Source organism: Aythya marila (genome assembly GCF_965140915.1).
Source record: "Aythya marila genome assembly, chromosome: 1".
In the NCBI taxonomy this organism is placed as follows: Eukaryota; Metazoa; Chordata; class Aves; order Anseriformes; family Anatidae; genus Aythya; species Aythya marila.
Window position 1 is genome coordinate 22,787,678 of NC_139042.1, and position 22,585 is coordinate 22,810,262.

Consider the following 22,585-nt stretch of genomic DNA (forward strand, 5'->3'; position numbering starts at 1 on the left):
GCCCCCTCCCCCCGGCTAGCCACCCCTATATATTGTTTAGCATGACGTCAGATGGTATGGAATACCCCTTTGGCTAGTTTGGGTCACCTGTCCTGGGTCTGTCCCCTCCCAGCTCTTACTGCACCCCCCAGCCTGCCCGTTGGCAGGACAGAGCAAAGGCTGAGATGTCCTTGGCTTAGTATAAGCACTGCTCTGCAACAATTAAAGCATCGGGGTGTTATCAGCACTCTTCTCATTCTAAGCCAAAACACAGCATTCCACCAGCTACTAGGAAGAAAATTAATTCTGTGCTAACTGAAACCAGGACAAGTCTTCAATCCTCTTGCTCCCCATTAGTCCTATGTTTATCTCCTTGAGCTCTGAGAAAGTTTGTTACTGTCCTTTTTTTTTTTTTTTCTCTTTTAGCCTGTAATTGGTTAGTTGTTGACTTTGACTTCTAAGCTATTACATCCTGACTTCCCTCACCTGCAAACTTTCTGTCAAACTTGTAAGAATTTTTGAAGGGGTACCTGTTCTCTCCTCTTCCTTTTACCTTCCTATCCTCTGCTGTGTATAAACTGGGTCAAATGCATGTTTTCCTCAAAATAATTCCTTCACACTTTCAAAGCTATCTACTATCGTCAAGAAAACTTGATCTGTAATCTACAGTTTCCCCATGGTATCATCTTAATCATCTACTTGTACTTTTCAATAAGCACTTTTTTTTTTCTGTCCATAAGTGCCATTAAGTGGCAAAGCCACTTAATTACTTTCTTTCAAATTTCTCAGTCTCCTTTCCCACTGAAAATTCTTAGTTGTGATGGCTTTGAACACTGTGAAGAAACACATGAGGTATTGATACTGCCCTATCATATAAAAGTAATACCTCAATGTTCTCATGTGTGTCTCACTCCATCTAATATTTGCTTCCAGCTAAGGTCTTAAGTTCTTTATTGAGGAATCCTCTTTTCCAATTTATGTTCATCCACTGGCTAGTGAGGTGGGTGCTGGTCTCTGACTGTAATGTTTAACTCGGTTGTAACTGGGAGTGCAGGGCTAAGGGAGGAAAAGCAATTTCCTCAATGTGGCAACTCCTTCTGTATGCATAATTTTATTTGTTGCTGCAGATCTCATCCCCAAGACATGGTTTTTGTATGTTAATCCTTAAAAGGATTGTCTTGGATTTATTTTTGTGTGAAATTACACCTTGTTACTATTTTCCTGAAATGTTTGTATAACTAAAGAAATAGCTTGCTGTGTAATAATTGGCACCCACAACTGGGTTCTCAGCTGCTTGGGAACAGTTGAAAATAATCTCTTTTGTCTTTTAAATCTGTTTATTTTTTTTGGTTCACAGAATTAAAAGAAATTGTATTTGTCATCCAGAGCCAAAGTAATTCATTTCATTCCAAGAGAGCAGAAGATCTAAAAAGAGATATTTTGAAACAGGCTGCAGATCTTGGGAAGGTAAGTTAAGATAATACAGATTGTGCCTTATCTATGTTTTTCCTGCATTTTATTAAAAAATAGTTTTCTATTTATACCCTTTTTCAGTTCCATTGTATTGCCTTTGTTAATAGTCTTCCGTGTGCGTATAAGAAAATTGTTTCAATGGTTATTCACTAATTGTTCACCACAATTTATCACCAAATGATTTTAATTTGAACTTCCTGGAAGGCATTCAATATAGAAGTGATAAAAAGCAAAAACTGAAGAGTAGTTTTGCCATGCTACTGTAAACTGTTTTTTTTTTGTTGTTGTTGTTTGTTTGTTTGTTTGTTTGTTTTTTAATTAAAAAATAAAAAGGTGCTTTCTTTATGAGGTAAACAACATAATCACTCTAGTAATACTTAGGATAATTTTTAGGTCAGTACATCGTTTTATTAGTGTGGATGAAAATGCAAATGCTGTAATGTAGATTTTGGTCGGAATTTCATTGCACAACTGTAGCATGCTGTTTGGCTCTGATTTTAACATAACTCTGATAAGAAATTTTACTTGTAAATCTTTAGCCTGAAGAGAAGAGTTTGTTAGATTTTTTTTTTTTTAAGAGCCTTGCATTGAAGGTTAAGATGTATATAAACAAGGCTTTATTTTCTCTGTCTTTAATAAAAAAAAAAAGTAGGAGAGGGTTGCGTATGATACAGCCTGCTGTGAGGTTATTGGACCTACTTTTCAGCTCCAGGATCTTTGGTGTAAAGGAAAAATAAGTTTGATTTAAATTGTGTCTGGTGTATCTTGGCCCTGAACTGGAGTGCCTAAATTATGTTCTTGGTTGCTTTAGACTTCGTTTATGCAAGCTTATCAAAACTATTGCAATTAAATTCATTCTAAATGTACTTTTTAATCCCTTAATGAAATCAGTCATGTGAACAGCCTTTGCTCTGCAGAGTCCTCTTAGGGGTTGAAGCAAGTGTGCAGAGGGGATTATGACTTTAATTGTTAAAAATAAGGATTTCAGGTGAATTCTCTTAATTGGTAGTGCAGAATATGAATGATTAAAAGATCAATAAGTGGAAATGTAAATAGTTTCTGTGAGGCAGGAGCATAAGCACGTTTTATGTGAGAGAGGTAAAATCAAGTTATACCTGTGAGTCCCTCAGCCTTTAGCAAACTGAATTGGTTTTAGGAAAAATTATTTTGTTGTTAAGGAGATTCCTTTGTGGGGATGCTGAAACAGTAATGCTCTTCCAACGGTAAGTGCTACCTGTTAAACAGCATGTATGGAATTTTAGAGAAGCAGTGATGAAACTATATCACAGCAAAAATTTCATACCTGAAATCTGGGAAAAGGGGAAAGCCATTAATGTACAGGAAAAAATGAGTATAGCTGGCATGTACTTGGGGTGTGCTGCCTGTTTTTTGTAAACTCTCAGTTCCACTGTAGGCCATGGAAAGGCATAACCCAATAGTGCTAATTATGGAGAAGAGATAGAAGGTCACCAGAACACTGCCCATCAGCATTTGAAGTTTGCATTTTTCATTAATAAGAGTATATATGAAATTGTTACTTGGCGGTATAGGAAGCTAAATCCTTATATTTTAAAGAACAATGGCAGTTTAAAAACAAAAGACTAGATCATCTGTATCCAGGTTCACTTGCCTGTTTCACAGTACCAAGCAGTAGATATTTAGTCCTTAAGAATTCATGAGTTATTTTCACTATTTTAAAATGAGAAGTAGAAACAAGTTGGTTGAGATATTTTTTAATGGCACTAGCGTATCAGCATTGCTTTAAAATGGATTATATCACTCACATTCATATTTACGTCTTTACAAGTAATTTGTCCATTTCTTTCATTGTGCATTTAAAAAAAGTGAATTTAATCTATAATTGTGGTCACCAGTAGATGTCAGTATTGTTTTCATTCCTTAAAGCGTAATTAATCAATATTTATTAAATATTAACCAAAACTCTTGAGATACATTAAATAAGGTCTAGAACATAATGATGAAAGTTTAAGATTTTCACCAATTTTATTAATTTTCTGAGATTTCTATTCTAAGAAGCTCTGTAAACCAGACCTTCCTAAGGGGAAAAAAAAAAAAAAAAAAAGAAACAAGTTGCTAGTTTATGATATTGTAATATTTGAGACTGTTCTTTCCATCTTCTTTAAAAATTTAGCAACAATATTACTTTTTTTGGTTATTACATTTAAGACTAAAACACAGATAAAATACTGTCACTAAAAATGATGGATTTTGTCTGAAATGCTGTTTTTGATGCAGTTAATGCTATTTAATTGCCTGTGATCATGATACTGTTTTGAAGACAAAGGACTGCTGCATATTTCTTTATGAAAACTAGTAAAATAGTTTAAATACTTTTTTTTCCTTTCCTTGAAGTTTCTTGTATTGAACACCCTCAAACAATTTATCCTATTCAGAAAGCTTTTATTTATTTTCTGAAAAGCTTAGAGATCAAATGGTATCCTGAATATATTAACCAGAAGAAATAGAGCAAATTGGGAAATGAGTAATATTCACTGCATTCTTGTTTAAAAACCAAGAATGTAAGAGGAAGATTTTAAGACTGATACCATGTACTATTGGAGAACAAAAATGAGTATCACATACTTTCATATGAATAACAGATGATGTGACATATGAACTCCATTACACAGAAGTGTTCTAGCTCTAGTTTGCAGTACTTTTACCATTAGGCTTATTAGTTTTGAGTGAAATCATGTAATTTGTACCATCTCGTAGAAATGAAGTATCACAGATTTAAACTAGTCCTGCATATAAAGGGAAACACTGTGTCTGAGGTCAGGGACTGCTACTGTAGTGATTATTAAGTTCAGTTTAAATGAAACAAGGACATTCATAAATATGGAAACGTACACAGAAAATACCCATACTGCTTGAGTAAATGCTTGCTTTGCTTAATGTTTTTATTGAGTTTTCATAATAATGTTTCTTTGTCAATCTGTGACTTTCCAGTTCAGGGTTTTGAAGTGTTTGGGCGAAAGTAAAAACAGGTGACAAATGTTAGAAGCATCCTGTAGTTGTGTTCTTTCTTATTTAAAAAAAAAAAATAATAAATAAAATTGCAAAATGCATTTGTCCAGAAGTGAAGAAGGAATAAAGCTGATCAGAAACCCAGCTGGCTGTTGGTTTGTGCCGCAGAAGTTCAGTCTGTTACCTGACAGGTTCATGCTTACAGAAGGCTGTGGTTTTTTGCCTCCAACACCCAGTGACCATAACTTTGTGTCCTTGCTGCTTTGTGTCCTCTGTAACCTGGAAAAGCCTCTTGGTGCGTGTCTCAGCTTTGTTTTGTTATGCCATCAGAGTCATGGCCTCGGTATCTATTGTTCGTGTGCCAATTGCTGTTGAGTGTGGCATTATGTGCTTTAAAAATCTGCTACTTTTAATTACCTAGGCTGTACTGGCAGCACCATTGCACTGCTTCAACAAAATGACAGATTTCCTTGCTAAAGCGTTGAGAGGAAGCAAGTCTAAAGAGCTCACTTGAATTTTAATGTATACATTCACCATATTCCTGTCTGAAATGATCTCCAAATTGTTCTTGCTCGTGTTTTGACCATCTGTGAAAGACTACTTTGGGGGGATTTCTAGAGTATATTTTCTTTGCTTTTTAATTTTCCTGTGGGACATGCATTCCTTGTCTGGGTGAATTAATGTTTTCTAAAGTTTTTCCTAGCTCAACTTCCACGTCTGCTTTCAGATTCTTTGGAGGATTCTAGGTGAAGTTCTGTTGTCTAAATGCTTCATTAAATATTTTTCTGTTATTGTTGGATACTATTCCCACTGTGAGTTCTGGTGCCCATATCTCACCTGAAAGAAATTTCTAAATACTGTATCAGGCTGAGGTGGAAATAACTCTGAAAAACGCATCTATGTTTTCCTTGGGCTGTAGTCATAGTTTCTCTATTTTGTTCCTTATTAGATGTATTCCACAAAGGAACAGGGATACTTTTCCAACAAACTCTGTAGCTGGACTTCTCCAGTGATTCTGAGTATTGGAGTAGGTCTGAACAGTTCTGTGTTTTACCGTGACTGTAAAGCCTACGTGCATGTTAATGAAGCTTTGCTTATAAAATTTGGTGGAAGAACTTCTTCACTGCGACTGATTTGTTTAATCTGTATATTTAGAAGAGTATATTTAGCAGAGCTATTCATAGGCTTAATTTGCTGGAGGCCTTTTAAAATTAATACCATCAGTGCAGCCCCATCCATAATGGATCTGAGGCTTCAACTCACAGGTTTCTTCCTCAAATTTTGGATTCTAGAACAGCTTCCCACACCATGGAAGCCGATTCCACCTGTGACTGGTCAGGTGTTTCACTTCTCGATCTTGCAGTTTTAACAAAGCTTAATGAATTATTTAAGTAAAGCGTTGGGCTGCATTCAGTCCTGCCAATCCTTCTCTATGTGTAGAATGATTCAACTTTATGATCCTCCCCTTTTTTTGTTGTTGTTGTTAGAACAGAGCTGGTTTACACATCACTATTTTATTTCCCAGTGTTATTAGATCAAATAACATTTTTTTGTTACCATGTTAGTGTACAGGTCTGCTTCCTTCCTACAAACAGCTTTCTTTTCAGCTGCAAGGATTTATTCAGGCCAAATAAATTCTGCAGTCTCACAAATTGTTTCTGTCACCTTTAGTTCTTAAAATGTTTATCCCTTAAGATGTCAGTTTATCTTGCCTGTTGGTGGACAGTTTTTATTGACTTCATTTATGAAAAACAAGGCTCTCCAGTGCTCCTTCTACATTAGCTTTCCATTGCTTTCCCCTCTAGGTAAAACGAAGCTCAGGTGGCAGTCTATACTGAAACTCATTGTGAAGATGAGTATCACAGATGTTATATTCCACTCTGGTTGGCCTGATTCTTGCTTGTCTCTGGCTGATCAGTGGGGCTCTTTCCACAGCAAAATGATGCACGTGGCACATGCCTGGCAATGATTGTGTGAAGGTATCTTGCTGAGACGACACAGCCTGAGCTTCTGTGGTGAGGGCAGAGATGCTTATGGGTACATGGAGCATCTGACACTCTTAAATTCTTCCAGAATTCAAGTCCCTCAAAGGGGAATAAAAAATTGGAGTAATGATATTGCAGCAGAAGGGAGGAAGGAAGAAGTTACAGCCTTTTATCAGTGGCCTCCTCGAATCTCTGAGTCTCCTTGGAGGTGACTAAATCATGTCAGAGCAAAATGTATCCATGAAATTGGCCAGTTTAAGTGATTTAAGCACTGCCTCTCAGGCTCTTCTACGATAATCTCTACATAAATCATGAAATTTGAATGAAACAATTTTGCCAAGGTATATCTTTCTTTGTGAAGAGCGAATAAGAGTGATCTACAGGCTTCATTACAGGCAGAGAAGAACAGAAGTAAACTGCCCCCCATTTCTATGTACGTGTGGGTTTTGCAAACTAGCTGACATTAGGACGGACTACATAGGTTTTGAAAGGTCAATTTTCTAATAAAAAAAATGAGCAACAACCTCCCCCTCCTCAAAAAACAAAACAAAACAAACTTAATTTAATTGTTTGCAATGTCTTTATGCATTAGATTTGGATGAGAAAAGATTTATTGTGGCTGATCATGTTAGATTTTTTTTTTTTTTGCTTGAAAGCAAAATCTATCATCAACAGACTTCCTAAATTGAGAATTTTATCCAGATCAGTTGGTAATATAATTATTATGGTTCATCACTAATACTTGCGTTCATGAATAATATCTGTGTACTATATGTCATGTCTGTCTTCTATATGATCAATTTTATATGGGATTCTTGCAAACTGTGAGCTGTGCAGACAGTATTTAAGACTGGTTTTTATCCAGACAAGTGATGAGCAAGCAACTGGTGCTTCAGTGCAATTTATTGTCATTCTAGGCTACTGTCACATTACATACATGTCTGGTAGCATTTATTGTAATAAACACTTCAGTTGCTTCTGGATTTTTCCACATTTTTTGTCTTGTTACAAAATAATCTTCCTTTGGGATGTTGATGATAATTATCTGTCAGAAGAACAGAACAGGGAAGATGTTGGATAATTCTAGGGAAGGAAAAGGAAATGCAGAATAAACTGGTGAGATCTGTTTTATCTTTATTAAGTGTCTTCCTCAAAAGCTACACTTTATAATTGGCAAGTTCAAATGCTTGTCTTAGTTTCCAGAATTCTGACTGCTGCTCAAGTTAGACTGATTTAAAATTCATAGAATTGTATTATTAAATCCCAGTTTAAATCCCTGAAACTATAGTAAATGTCCTATAGTAGCTTATTTAGGCTATTTCTACATAAACAAGTAGCGTGTTGCAATAGGAACAAATAGACAGCCCAGTGCAGTTGTTGCAGAGGAGCTAGCACCCATGTTACACCATGTTTCGAGGAGGTTTACACTGGACTAGTTCTGACTTGTTTCTGAGAACTGGAGATCTGTTTGCAGATGCAGCACATCTTTTGGTTTAGTTTCATCCCAAAGGAATATAATTTGTGCACTCTGTGGTGCAAGAAGATGCAGTGAGTAGAAAAAAATGCACAAAAATGCATGCTGGGCTAGCCTAGTCTGAATAGATAGAGCCGGGTTAGTAGGAACTAGTTTGGGTCTAGGTCTCAATCTTCTCATTAGGTTTGAACTTCAATTAGTAAATATCTCTCTTTTTTGGTAAGTATTAACAATTATGGTAATCATTTTGAAGTGGGGCAAGACCTCTGAATGCTGTTCACATCGCAGTAATTATAAGAATGGAGTTAATTAGCTTTTTATGTCGGTCAGTTCAGAAAGTCAGGAGTTGCTAACTCTGCTAGCAAGCACTAATTGAAGACTCCGGACTTCATTTTGGTCTTTGAAACATGTAGCCGGTCTAGATTAAAAAGAGATTGAGTTAGAACTATTTTATATTTTTAGACACTTTTGGAGGGGGTGGGGTGTAATTAATTTGTTGATGAACATATATTTTGAATTGTTTTTTTTTTTCATTTTAGTGTTTTTTTGAGTCTTTTCATGTCCTCATCATCTGAATGATAATCTGTGCACATTTTCACCTAGAAGATTGGAGGCAAGTGTATCAATGTAAACACATTTTCTTCTCCTAGCAGTGGAAAACAGGCACACTTAAAAATTCTGAGTTGAATGCCTGTTTCTCAGTTTGCTGCAGGAGACCTGATTGTACCAGTATTTGAGGAAAAACCTGTGGAGCCATGAACATAATGCAAACCAAATGAACGCTGATGACTGCTGAAACAAATAATTCTTTTTGGATAACAAGAACCTTACCAGATATTTTTTTTTACTGATTTTCTAATTGTGGGAACTCTAGGCAGCGCGTTAGCAATTGACAGCACTGTAATAAGCATGCTGAAATTTACTCCAGCTATTGTTGAGGAGCAGCCTGGTAAAATCCAAAAATCCATGGCTACCAGCATCTTAGCCACATGAAAAAGTGAGAGCAATGATAATTGTTGGGGTTTGAAACAATATATCGTTGCAGAAAGCTTTATTTTCATGATGAAACAGTTGTAAAATCAATCCTTATGCAATAAACTAACTGCCTAAAACGGGCTTTCAAATACAAATACTTACTGCAGCTATTTTGTCAGGCGTTGAGTTGTTGGATCTGGCGTGTGGGCACTCAGCAGTCAGTGCTTTGGGTATGCATTCGTGTATGCTTCACAGAGTTGTGTGCTGAGGATTTTCAATATAATGTACAGTAGGAAAATTAATTAAAATTCTTCTTCTTCTACAACTATTCCTTCTTTTTTGCCTCTTACTTCAAGTTATAGTCACAGACACTTCAAATCACTTTCTTAAGTTGCAGTTATTGCCTCGGTGTGACTGGGTAAATGCTTCCATCATTCTTTAATGTAAGATCAGCTGAAGCCAGATGTATACACGGCATCTTTCTCTTGATTTATGGAGGCAGTGTACTGCTGTGGCCTTTCCCTGAACCCTTTGAAACTGCACATAATATTTTCAGGAAAGTTGGTACATTTTCAAAATGATAACTAGGCATCTGAGAGTAGAACAGAGAGACGAGGATGACTTGTAATATTTGGATTCAAGAGCCAGAGTTTATGATTCCAGTTCTGCTGCTGATTTACTGTGAAACTGAGCATATCACCAGCATCCTTGTACTTCAACTGCTAGAAGTAATACTAAATGTTTTTAAAGATGCATTTTCCATTTATTTACATTTTTATATCATACAGAATTTTAAAGATAAGAGGCTGTGCCAATGTTTATGAATTGGTTTAAAGATGTGGATCTAACTCCTTTAGTCACACATTGCGTAGGGGTTATTTTGTGTGCAGCATTCACAGCTGTAGCGTGTGGCAGGTATTGCTGCGCTCGGCGTGCTGATACAGCAGGTGACACTTGGAGCTAAAGTGGTTTACGCTTTATTTCAGGCCACAAGAGATTCCATTTTCTGCTTTTTGCCTTTTTAAAGCCAGCTCGATTGTGAAAGTGGAGAGGACGGTTTCTTGGTCATTAAAAGTGATTACATTATCTTATTTAGATTACACGTGGTGTAAGTGAAATTTAAAGTGTTAATCTCTGTGAAGGCATACGGGCTCTGTAATTGTGGAAGCATGATACTTTCAAGGTAAAGAAAATTAGTGAATACAGCACAGGGTATAGATGTTGTAAGGACTTGAGCATTTGGAGGAGAGTTTTTGAGATGCACAGAAGCCGTATCTGACTTACTGTAAGCTTATCACTACTTTGGTTATCTAGCCATCCTCTATAAGCCAGTCTGTGTATGCCCTTTTGCTTCCCAAAGCTGCTGTTGCTTACCTTTTGCCCTTTTTCTATATTTGTACCAAAGGAGAATAAGTAAAATGAATAGATTGAGTGAAAACGCATAAAATAAGAAAGGAAAAGCAACAAAGGTCATCCTGGTTAGTAGTTTTTATTTATTTTTTATTGGGGGGGGGGGAGAGGAGGAGGCTATTCTATCTGTACAGTTCTTTTAAGCATTTCACTTGCTAAATCAGAGTTGATGCATTGTTAGAGATGAGTTGAAAGAGTGATATACGCCAGAGGTGTATTTTCGTGTTTTAGAGGGACTTGTGTAGGGACAGAAAGAGAGCAGGCTTATGAAAATGTCAGAGAGAAAGGACACCTTTTCAAAGTATCAGATTGGCTCAAGAAAGAGCACCATTTCTGTATCGTTACCCCTTTGATCTGCGTAAAGGAAAGAGTTCTTTCTGTTAAAGCGGAGATACCAGAGTAAGTGGTAGAGCTTCCTAAATCACATAATTTCATACCTTTTGCATGGAAAATGTAACTTAAAAGAGTACAACTTCAGCCTTTAATGTAATATAGACACTGAATATGTTGATATTAACTGTCTGTATCTCAGTCTGACTCCACATGAAATAAAATCCGTGGCCATATGCAAATCGTAGCACAACTGTAGGGTTTGTATGCATGTAAAATCAGATGTTCATGTAAAGACAGAGGTTTGTCCTTTTACCTTCTTATCTGCAATCCCCAAAGAGAGCATTTTTATTGTTTCTCCATAAAGTGTATTTAGATTGTTGTGAAACACCAGATGTTGATCATGCTCTTACTAAGATCTGCCCTGTGGAGGAATGGTTAAGTGAAGTAGGTCATGTGAATGTTGAGCAACTAGGAGGTCGCGAGCTAACAAAGTATCGAACACAGCTCAAATGAGCCTGAGAAAGTACGTAAATAAGCCTGAGAAAATACGTGAATGCGGCCTGGGAAGGAATGTAAGTTCTGGGAGGTTTTAGGGAGGTTTCAGGGAGGTTTCAGGTACAAGAACATGATATCTGTTGGTATGCTGGGAAAGTACTAACTGTTATTTTGGTGGGAAACTAGCTGATAGAATAGAGAAATGCACTAACCAATCATGAGCTTAGCTTTTGCAATATGTATGAGCTAATTATATTGAATTAGATAAAAGACGACTGAGCTATCCAATAAATCGAAGTTCACTGATCACTCATATTGAGCGTCTGTGTCTTCCTTCCGTCGACAACAAATGTCCTCGCAACAAATGGCGCCCAACGTGGGGCTAATCTGAACGGGAACAGGGACATGCAATACAGGAACAGGGACTTCGCTGGAGTTGAACCTGCGCTGGAATTGTACCTGCGAGCCACGGTTGGACGGAATACGAGGACCGGTCCTGCAACGCAGCTCAGGAGGTGAAAAGGATTATAAATTGCTGAATCCCTGCATCTGAGGTCTGAAAGGTGAATGGACAAGAAACCTGGAATCCCCACACCCGCAGCTCGGAAAGGGAGTCCTCGCACCCGGGATGAGCCTATAGAGGGTCCCGCCGGAAAGCGTCGCCGAGGTCTTTGCAAAGGCTGCAACGGTACCGACGTATATAAAGGTATGGAGAGACAAGCGGCGTATGATTTGCTCAAATGCTTTTTAGAAAAGCGGAGCACACAGCTTATAGACTGCAAAAAGGATTTACCAGGATTATTAGCATATGGGGTAGCTAAGGGTTGTTTTATCAATCCTGATACAGTTTTTGAACAAACAGAGTGGCGTAAATTTGGGGACAAATTGTTTGATGAAAATAAGGCTGCTAAAAAATTATTGAAGCCTTGGAGAGCAGTCACTAACGCCTTAGTTATACATCAGGCTGAGCAGAGAGTTGCTGCTACCGCTACAGAGCGACTGGGATTGCCGGGAAGTGCTGGAGCTGGGGATTGCCCACTGCTGCCTTCAGTGAGAACGGTAACGCTGCCTCAGGGGGCTACGGGGCAATGGGAGCCTCCCCCCCCCTCAGTCACCGCCACGAGCAGCGCTGCACTCGGAGTTCCGCGGAATCGAACGGCAGCCGACCCTCACCGTGTGGCGAGTCGGCACAGAGCAGAGGGACGGACATCAGGACCCTGCAGCCTGTCTGACGTAACCATGGAAGCAGCGGCGGCTGTGCTGCTTCTCTCTGGCATTCTTTTTATAAGGGGTTTACCTTGCAATGAAAAAGGGATACTAACTGGAGTGTTAATAATTGTATGTGTTATTCTTAAATGTCCAGGTATTTTGTGTTGAAAGTATTTGTGTAAGGGTAAGGTTTTAAAACAAAGTGTTGCAAGTCACTTCAGGAGGAACACAATGAGAGGCAATACTTGTTTGTTTGCTTATCATTCTAAATTATATTCTTGTGGTATGATTGAGGTTGTGGTATGATTGAGAGTGAGATGTGCAAGAGGCCTCTGAGTGTACAATTGTGCTCTGGGTGTGCAAGTGTGCTCTGAGTGTGCAAGTGTGCTCTGGGTGTGAGTGTGCTGTGTACTGTGTTAGTGAGAGCCCATTTATTGCCATAGTACAGGCTGAAATCATAGGAAATTAGTACTGGTCAAGCAAAATCATGTTTCACAAGTATGGGGTCATTGTGTGAAGTAGCCACTAGGAGAAACTTAAGGGAACGTACTGTTTAAAACTTTTTGATCAAAAATGTTATAGAGATTTTGAAATGGTGCCAGAAACAGGTACCCAGTGGATCACTGCAAAGTGGACTGAAGCAGCTTTAGAATCTGCACACGCCAAAGACGACCAGGAAGAGGTTGCTGATAATTATTCTGACAATGACGTGGGTTGTGACACCTCGACAACTGTCAAGAACAGCCTTCGATCACCATCAAGTGATTAGGTTTAAGTGTGTTACTATTAAGTTGTGTTACTTACTATTAATTGTGTTACCATTAAGTGCTTACAGTAATTGTAGTGTTATTAGGGTTAAGTTGTATAGTTGTGTTATGTTATGTATCCTTTTAGAACATGCTTGTTTGGGGTCCCAATAGGGGATCCAAAGGAACTGAGTGAAATGTTAGCACCATATTCTGCCAGTATTACTCTACTCAGTAGATCCTTTTCTGCAAACGTCTCGGATGGAGTAGTTGCTGCCCTGCAAGCTCTTAATAACTCACTGCCATGGGACCCTCAAGAACTGGATCTCCTGGGGTCTGTGGTAGTAGGGAATAGCAGTAGTAACTGGACACAAACATGCTTTGTACTCCATGAAGGGAAACAAAATAAAACGCACTGGACCAACATAACATCGAGGACCCTTGGATTTGAGGCCAATGGACATTACTGTGGATGGAACAACACCGGGAATATTAGTGTACCATTTGGGGCATATGGAATAGGTGATACCAATTCAATCTGGTTTCAAAGTCAGGCCAAAGCTTTGCCACCTGGTATGTTTTTAATTTGTGGGGACCGTGCATGGCAAGGAATACCAGCTAGTGCTTTTGGGGGTCCGTGTTACCTAGGACGACTCACACTTTTCGTTCCAGATTTGCACTCGTGGAAGAACTCGACAGGGAGCAGAAGAATTAAACGAGAATTAAAAACTTTGGGTTCTGACTGTAATGATGGTGTAGAATTGTGGGGTCCAGCAGAAAGATTCTTTGCTTCTTTGGTACCTGGTGTGGGAACTGCACATGCTTTGACTAACATTAATAAGCTTGCTTGTTGGGCTGTTAAACAATCAAATGTAACAACACAAGTTCTTTCTGAAATGTCGCAAGATATGGAGAGCATAAGACATGCTGTATTACAAAATAGGGCCGCTATTGATTTCTTGTTATTAGCTCAAGGACATGGGTGTGAAGATGTAGAAGGAATGTGTTGCTTTAATCTCTCTGATCATGGGCAATCAATTCACAATCAATTGAAATGGTTAAGGGATCATACACAAAAAATTACGATACAGAATAATTGGTTTGATGATTGGCTTAAATCTGTCTTTGGAAATGTAGGGGGATGGGTTTTTTACTTAATCAAAGAGGGACTTCGCCTTTTGCTTATAATTGTATTGATTATAATTGCTGCACGCATAGTCTTTAGCTGCTTATCTAGGAAACTAGAACAACTCACAGAGAAGGTGTTTATAGCCCAAAATAAAAACGGGGGAATTGTGGAGGAATGGTTAAGTGAAGTAGGTCATGTGAATGTTGAGCAACTAGGAGGTCGCGAGCTAACAAAGTATCGAACACAGCTCAAATGAGCCTGAGAAAGTACGTAAATAAGCCTGAGAAAATACGTGAATGCGGCCTGGGAAGGAATGTAAGTTCTGGGAGGTTTTAGGGAGGTTTCAGGGAGGTTTCAGGTACAAGAACATGATATCTGTTGGTATGCTGGGAAAGTACTAACTGTTATTTTGGTGGGAAACTAGCTGATAGAATAGAGAAATGCACTAACCAATCATGAGCTTAGCTTTTGCAATATGTATGAGCTAATTATATTGAATTAGATAAAAGACGACTGAGCTATCCAATAAATCGAAGTTCACTGATCACTCATATTGAGCGTCTGTGTCTTCCTTCCGTCGACAACAAATGTCCTCGCAACACTGCCCCATCCAGTAAAAAGCTCTGGACTTTGTGGGTTTGCAATAAATCGAAACTGCAGCCAGAAGCATTTTGATAGATTGGTTTGAACTAGAGCCATAAATCAGAACAGCTCATGTTTTAGATGCAGCTAAATATCCTGGTCCAAATTAAGGTTTTGGCATAGTTCATTTTCAATCTGTGTCATTCACAAGAACATAATAATAATAAAAAAGAAGTAGGTAGTTATTTTTGATAGAGTTAATGCAATCCTGAAAGACACAGTTTATTCTCTAGAGCGATAGAGATGTTTTCTTTAGTATATGAAACTTGGGGGTTTTATGTATGCCAAGTTGCCATGGCTTAACTGCCCTTAAAAAGGTTTTAATGTAAACCTGACATAGCAACAAGTGTAAACTTTATCGTACAGCGTTACTTAGAGAATAAAATATTTTTGTGTTTTGATGTGAATTTTATGCCAATGACATCAGCTTATGTTCATGGGAAGCATTCATCAAGCCAGAAATGACTGGCATGTGCGTGGTGTAAGTGGAAAGGAATTAAACCCGTGGGAGATGAAGGCACTTCGTGGTGGGAGCTGCAGACTTTGCTAGCCCAGCCGAGGCTGCAGTCCCGTGTCTCTACGAGCAGCCAGTAGTGAGGCCAAGCATGCATTCCCAAAAGGTACGTGCACACTTCCACGCAGTATTTTCTCAGCTGTGGATCAGCACAGACACAAACCACAGCACTGCTTGCACACACACACACGCTATGAATCCTCTGTAGATCCTCCCAGAAGCTTTGGATGCTCGGGCTATCCAGTAGTTGACCCCTACCCTCCCCAGCCTCCCTGCCACCCACTTGCACGGGGGTCTTTCCAGGAGCTGGTGCAGACTGGCAGCCCTACTAGTAGCTGACGCCTGCTCCCAAGAGGTTCTCCAGTAGCTGGGACCTCCTGGTCCCTCCAGTAACCAGCTGTCAGGCTCCTTGGTCTCTCCAGTGTGTGCCCCAGTTCACGGCTGCTTTAGTACTCATCTCCCAGGCCTCTCCTCCTTCTCTTATCTCCTCCTAGCCCAGCTTTTGATGCTCATGGCACTGACACACACCTCACTCTGCCCAGTTCCTACACGGACATGTGGACCCATCTGACTTGCGGTTTCTCCTCCCTTGTCACTCTTGCTCTGTGCTTCTTTGTGTTTATGGAGACGAGTCTTTAACCACATTACCGAACAGTTCGCGTAATGGAAAGCTGGGACCATGTGCCTGCAAGTAGTAAGTCACTCGTATTGAAATGCATTTACCCCACCAGCTCTTTGTTAGGTGAATTTTTGCAATGGAATATGCTTGGCTGCTGGCAAAGTTTAGACAAACCGTTTGGGAGGTTAGGCTTGTCTGCTAGGAAGATATTTGTGTCACTACTGCTGCAATAGTCCAACAGGGAGGTTTTGGTCATTTGTGAAGCTGTTGTGACCCTCGTGGTGCTGCAGTAGAGAATTGTACTTGTGAATGAACAGCTAGTAAATCAATGGAGTAAGGTACTGCCTATATAGCATGCATTATATATTTCCCACCTTTTACATGTATGAACTACTGAGTAAATTTCCCTATTTGGTTTATCGATGGGCGATCTTTAAAGGATGTTTTCTTGGGAACTTTCTCCAGACTTTTCTGCTAAACGTCTTGATATGCCACACCAAAGAGTTTTCAAGTAACAAAAGAACAAAAAAATTATAGGAAGATTTTGGTTTGTAGGATGCTTTTTTACTTTTTCAGTACAAAAAAAAATGTTAAACCTTCATCTTGATTTTTGTTTAAACCTGTGAGTTTCTGTCATGGTGTTACTGTGATCATTTAAAGCTGAATTTAGCAAATAAAAAATCTTGTAAACTCTGTAATGAGACTGTCAATGGGAGCCTTTGTAAAATAGCCTACGTTATTTATGTCTTTCTTTGCAGTATGAGATTTTTACGGTAAGATAAATGAAAATGATATGTTGCTTCATTGATTACATGGGATTTCTGAAAAATATTTATCTCAAAGTATATTAGCTTTATATGTAATACAGAATTAAGAAATCATGAGTTGTAAGAGGCACTTTCTCTAAATTGTAGGTCACCTTACTTCATACCGTTTTAAATCATCTGTTCTGCAGGGCTGCATACCAGTAAAAGCAATGAAGAACCAAGTAGTTATTGCAGATTTTTTTTTTTTTTTTTTTTTTAAGATTAGCTGGTGTATAGGGAAAAAAAGGTTTATTATTTGTGTTTAACAAGAGTGTATTTATTTTTCTTAAAGGAATTACCTATAGTCCTGCTTATTCATGAGATCGACAGGCATGAAGGTGCATGGACCATATTGCCATTAATGAGAGAGTAAGTGTAATAAATGCTGGTTATTTTCAGGTTAATATATAAAATTTTCAGGTTAATTAATACTTAAAGAATATAGCTATGAATTACTCAGACTTAATTTTTCACAGAAGCAACAGTTTTTGGATCAGAGTTGTTACCTTATGTTTTTACTTTCTTGCTCTTTTTTTTTTTTTTTTTAGCTTTCTAAAGCAGTTCTCAGTCAAATTTCATTAAATCAGAGAAGGACGTTCTAAATTTAAGAACAATTATAGAAGTGATAATATAACATAAGCGAACAACTACCTGCCTCATAAAGTTAGGACTTTGAGGTCCACTCAAAAGGGACTTAAAATTTTTTAGAAAAGGAAACTAGTCTAAAGAAATACCATTTTAAAATGTGTATTTTTCCATTTGCTCACAGTGTAAAGTGTAAGGTATTTCAGAATCTTTGACTTTTCAGATTACTTGGCTGAATGAAGAGGATAAATCATTTAAAAAAAAAAAAAAAAAAAAAAAGTAATAATATCTGTATTGGGTTTCTATCTTCCATTGCTCACAGTGTTCCTAAGAGGCGGTGCTCCTCCACAGAGGAAAGGTATAGGTTTTGACATCTTTTTAGAAGTTTTTATGGCCAATTTTCATCTTACCATGGTCAGAGGACACAGGGAATTTCAAATATCTTTTCATTTTAGCTTATGCAGATTGCTCTGAGGAAGACTTCGCAGCATTTACATGGTAGTATGTTACAAATTGTTAGAAAGCAACAATTCCTGTTTGAGAAAGACCTGAAGCTGAAGGCTGTCTTTTGCCTCAGAATTGCTTTTGAAATTGATGCCAGAGGCTCTGCAGCCTCTTGAGGTTTAGTTTAGCTAATGGCACATCAGAAGAGCAATAATGTTACTAGAGGTACTCAAAAAGATATTTCTTGGTTTGGTTTTGGGGTTTTGCATCGGACTGATTACAGAACAGGATTTTCATACTGTTTTCTTTCCTGTTTTCCATTGCTTTCTGTATGAGCAGAAACATGAAAATGGTGCATATGTAGTGGTTATCTTTTAAGATGCACGTGAAAAAGATGCACAAGGAGAACTGAAGTAAATTGAAAAACAGGAAGATGATGTTCCAGCTATGTCAACTTTGTTTTTCCTTCTTTGCTCACCTTTCAGTGACCTAATGGCTTCTCTTCTGAATTATTTATGTCTCAATGACAAGGCTTTCAGATACAGCTCTTACAAGGTAGCAAAACTCAGATGAAAAAATACAGATACTCATTTGTCTGATAGAAGAGATTTTTTAAGGAATCAAAAAAGAAAAATCACTTTTCAGATTTTTATCTTGAAGAGAATTCTGGAATATCAAGTTCCTTGTGCTTGTTTCTTTTATCATTTTTGGCAGAATAAATGCTTACAGTAATTTAGAAATAAGTTCATGCTGTGGGGCTTGTACTAGTTAGGTGTTTTCAATGTAAAGAAGAGGAGGAGGAGAGAAAGATTCAAGGGATCATCCCATTCTGCAGGAGCTAACAATACTAGGAATTGTGATGTTAGATGCATTCTTACCTGAAAACTGCTTTCACAAGAATGGCTTCCCTCAATTTCATATTTGACAGTAATTTTCAGGAGGCCTCTAAACAGTTTAAAAAAAATAAATAAATAAAATCTTGCGTTTTAGTTCTTGGGCAGAGGTTAATTAGGAAGATTTACTTTTCTGAAGATGCAGTCGTAAGACATCCGTTGACATACAGCTTTCTGCTTGTTTTCTGCTTGTCCTTCACCCACCTGCTTTCATATAAATCCAGATGTCTCTCTCCTGAAGTTCTAGATGTTCACTAAAACACAAGAGAAAAGCCTTCAGCCTTCATAGGCACTGAATACTGTGCATATTTAAAGACATGAAGTTATATGATACCCATCCAGATACTTATTTGGCAGGTTTTAGAAGGAACAACTAGGAAGTGTTGTCAACTAGGTTTTTCCTAGCTGATTGTATTTTGTTTGTTACCTGAATGACAGAAGTGCCTAGGTTTCGGTGTTGAGAAGACAACAAGTACATAATTTTACAAACTGAAAGGATGAATGAAGCGTGAGTTCTTCTAGCTATTATACTTGAGCAAATCAAATATCAAAAGCAGAAAGCAGTGACTGATCAAATACCATTGCAAGACACAGAGGAAGCGTAGCTTTACAGGAATATGTGACTTATCCCAGAATATAAAAAATAAACTGGTTTAGTACCAGGCAACCATCTGGTGCTTCTAGCACATTATTTGAAGACCCGTAGATGCAGATGTCTCATGCTCTAGCAGAAATGTTTTTCAGACAATGTTGTTTGTTGTGTTTTTTTTTTTTTTTCTATTTGTTTTGTTTTCTAAAGAAAATACAGTTCCCTAAAACATAAATAATCCTATCACCCTATTTTACTTATTTTTCTCGACTTACATTTCTGTTGTTTATTTTCATTGCTGATTTTATCAGTAAGCAGTGCTGCAGAGAAGAAGGCTGTGATGTCTACAGAAGCCAATTTCTTATCCCTCTCCTCAGATGATTTCTTTAATTGAACCAACATAAAAGCTGTGAGAAGGACAATTCAAGATTGATTATTTTTTTTAATCCCAGCATTACAATGTCATGAATTTTTAAGGCTTTTTTTTTTTTTTTTTTTCTTGTTAAGTTGTGGAAAAATCATTTGGGAAGAGTGGAGAAGTTAAAGATGACAGCTTCATTAGGGAGTCAGGAAATCTGCATCAAGATTAGTGTTAGCTTTGAGGAAGGTGGCAAGTCCCTTCGGTCTGCATAGTTTAACCATATTGAAAGAGCTAATGAAGTTTTTAAGTTGGGGACAACGATGTGATCAGTGTCAAACAGTTGTCATAAAGCATCTCCTTAGGTAGTTCCAGGATCATTGCAATGTTAGGTGCCCAATAATGAGGCTCATTGGAAGAAAGTTGAGATACAGAGGGGATGGTAACTTAAACTGCTGCCTATAAGCTTGGAATTGATAGATGGCTACACCTGTAGGACGTGGACATTTTTGAGTGGGTGTTCTTCATGTTCCTTTCTTCCTAGCCTAATTAGTGCTATATAAGTAGATGGCAGCAGAGGCAATATATCCATTCACTGTTGTGCTCTGATTATGTAATTCTACGTTAATACTAAAAGCTTCTGTGTAAATTAATAATTAATTGCCAAGTACTCATATTTGGGGAGGTTGAATCTATCCTTCTGTTTGTAAGCCAGTTTAGTAGTAAAATGATCATTTCTTTTGTTAGCTTCTCCATTGCCTATGGTAGGAATTCCTCATGGATTTTCTTCTGTGAAGAAGATACAAGAATACAAGTTGTAAAGCTGCTAGAAACTCTTGGAAGATTTGATGCTTCTAAGGTGAAGTAAACATTTAGATATTTAATTGTATTTTTAATGTGCTTGAATAGGTTTTTAGATTAAATGGGGGAATCATTTTTTTTTTAAGTACAGAAGTATAAACACAGAATTTTAGGATTCCATGTTATAGAAGCGTTTCAGTTGTCAAGGATTCAATTTCATATCACTGCTTGTATGGCTTATAGCTCCAAGGATTGGAAAAGATATTTTCAAACAGTTTAAAATAGAGGAATAAGTTTTTGATGCTGAGGCTGAGAGTGTGCAAGGTATTTAACATGAACAACCATGAGAACATGTCTAGGTGTTGAATAACTGTTAAAATTGAGCAGAAAAGAAGTCCTTCTGTGGATATCCCAAAAATGATGTATGAGCAGTAAAAAGATGGATGCAGTCTGCTGTGTCTTCCCCTCCCCTTTTTCTTGTCTGTTCTCTACTCTGATTATCATCAGACAGAGTGACTGATACTAGTCAAACTGTCTCTGATCTAATATTTTAGGGTATTTTATTTGCATTCTCTTTCTGAACTGTCTTGGTGATAAGAGAGAAATAAAACCCTTACCTGCTGGAAAAGGAAGAACACCAGAAGACTTGTGGAACTAAAGAAAAAAGCAGTCACCAAGGAACACAGTTGAATTTGGCAGTGCAACTAATAAGAAATCTGCTAATATTTAGAGTTCAGAAAACTCAGCTCAGTGTTCAGAAAAACACCTCAGCTTGATGTCCTTCTTTAGCCTGCAGTAAAAAAAGCCAAAATCTCCTATGAGAAATATGCTTTGCCTCATTATTGTTACCTTGACTGAATATTGAACTCTGCTCCAGATCTCACTGTAGTGTATTTACTTCTGTTGCAGGCACGTGGCCTTGTTGCATTTTCACACAATTCTATTTGAAAATGATAACAATAATTACTTAAATATTGTACATTTTTTAAACACACTGTCTTCAAAACAGCCTATTGAATATTTCCAAGTCTTTGGAATATCCAATTGTTTCTGTTCTGAAACACTTCTACTTGATGTTTCCTGAACAGAAACATAACGTTTCTTCTAGATGCTGCTTACATACCAATTTTAAATCTCTCCTTTGCAGGTGTGTAAATCCTATTACGACGACAAATTATGTCCTGACCTGCTTTAAAATGAAAATAAAATGTTTTGCTTTTATAGAGTGATAGTCATCTTAGTGTAACAGTCCATAACCGATTCCTTATATCAAGTAGTAGTCCATCATTTACATAATTTAAGATGAGCTAGACCAGAATGAGCTCATTCATAATTCATTCTATCATGTCAGCAGACTGCATAATAAAAAGCTGATATACATTAATCATAATAAAAGGTCTACAAGGGGCATGTGAATTGCTGATGAATCTGCAGCTTTTCAATCTCAATATGTAGAGGTTAGTGACAGAGCTATAGGGAATGATGTGAATGCAATATGAGTGAAAACAGATGTGTTGAAGCACTATAGGAGACCATAGAGGAATGTTAAGAGAATGACCTGTGCAGTTAACCAAGGATATTACTGACTGCAGTAAAACTAATAAACAGTGAGGAATATCTGATTTACATAAAAATGACAAGACCAGCACTCAGATGATGAGTTGTGTCTGAACATAAGGAAACACTGCTTTTTTTTAATGTGAGAATGACCAAGCCCTGGCACAGGCTGCCCAGAGAGGCTGTGGAGTCTCCTCCTTGGAGATCTTCAAAAGCTGCCTGGATGTGGTCCTGGACAGCCTGCTCTGAGTGTCCCTCAACCCCTCTGTGATACTATGATTTAATAATCAATTGATTCAATCTGTGCTTTCATAATGAGAGACAGCAAGGTTAAACCGAACTGTATGTGCCACTCCTCTTCCTATCATCCTAATAGGATGACTGATTGGGGCTCCAAAGACATGCAGAATGAGCAAACCAAGCTGGTGGGCAGCAGTGACTTAATAGCTCTTAATAACTATATGCAAAGTACTTTGTGAGTTCCTTAGTACATAACTGATGTCATCTTGTAAAACCAGCCTGCACAGAACAACTCCTCCTACATATCTGTGTAGTAAATAAGTGATTTACAAACAAACCAG

General features: G+C 37.8%; 1 protein-coding gene across 2 annotated transcripts in view; it reads left to right on the plus strand.

The window, feature by feature from the left end:
- The window catches only part of B3GLCT (beta 3-glucosyltransferase), a 69,808-nt gene that overhangs the window by 22,238 nt on the left and 24,985 nt on the right, over positions 1-22,585 (plus strand). For both annotated transcript variants that reach the window (XM_082780236.1, XM_082780237.1), the window contains exons 4-6: positions 1,337-1,446; positions 17,070-17,146; positions 20,394-20,505. In XM_082780236.1, the coding sequence (XP_082636362.1) occupies positions 1,337-1,446; positions 17,070-17,146; positions 20,394-20,505 (299 nt within the window). The remainder of the gene's footprint in view (positions 1-1,336; positions 1,447-17,069; positions 17,147-20,393; positions 20,506-22,585) is intronic.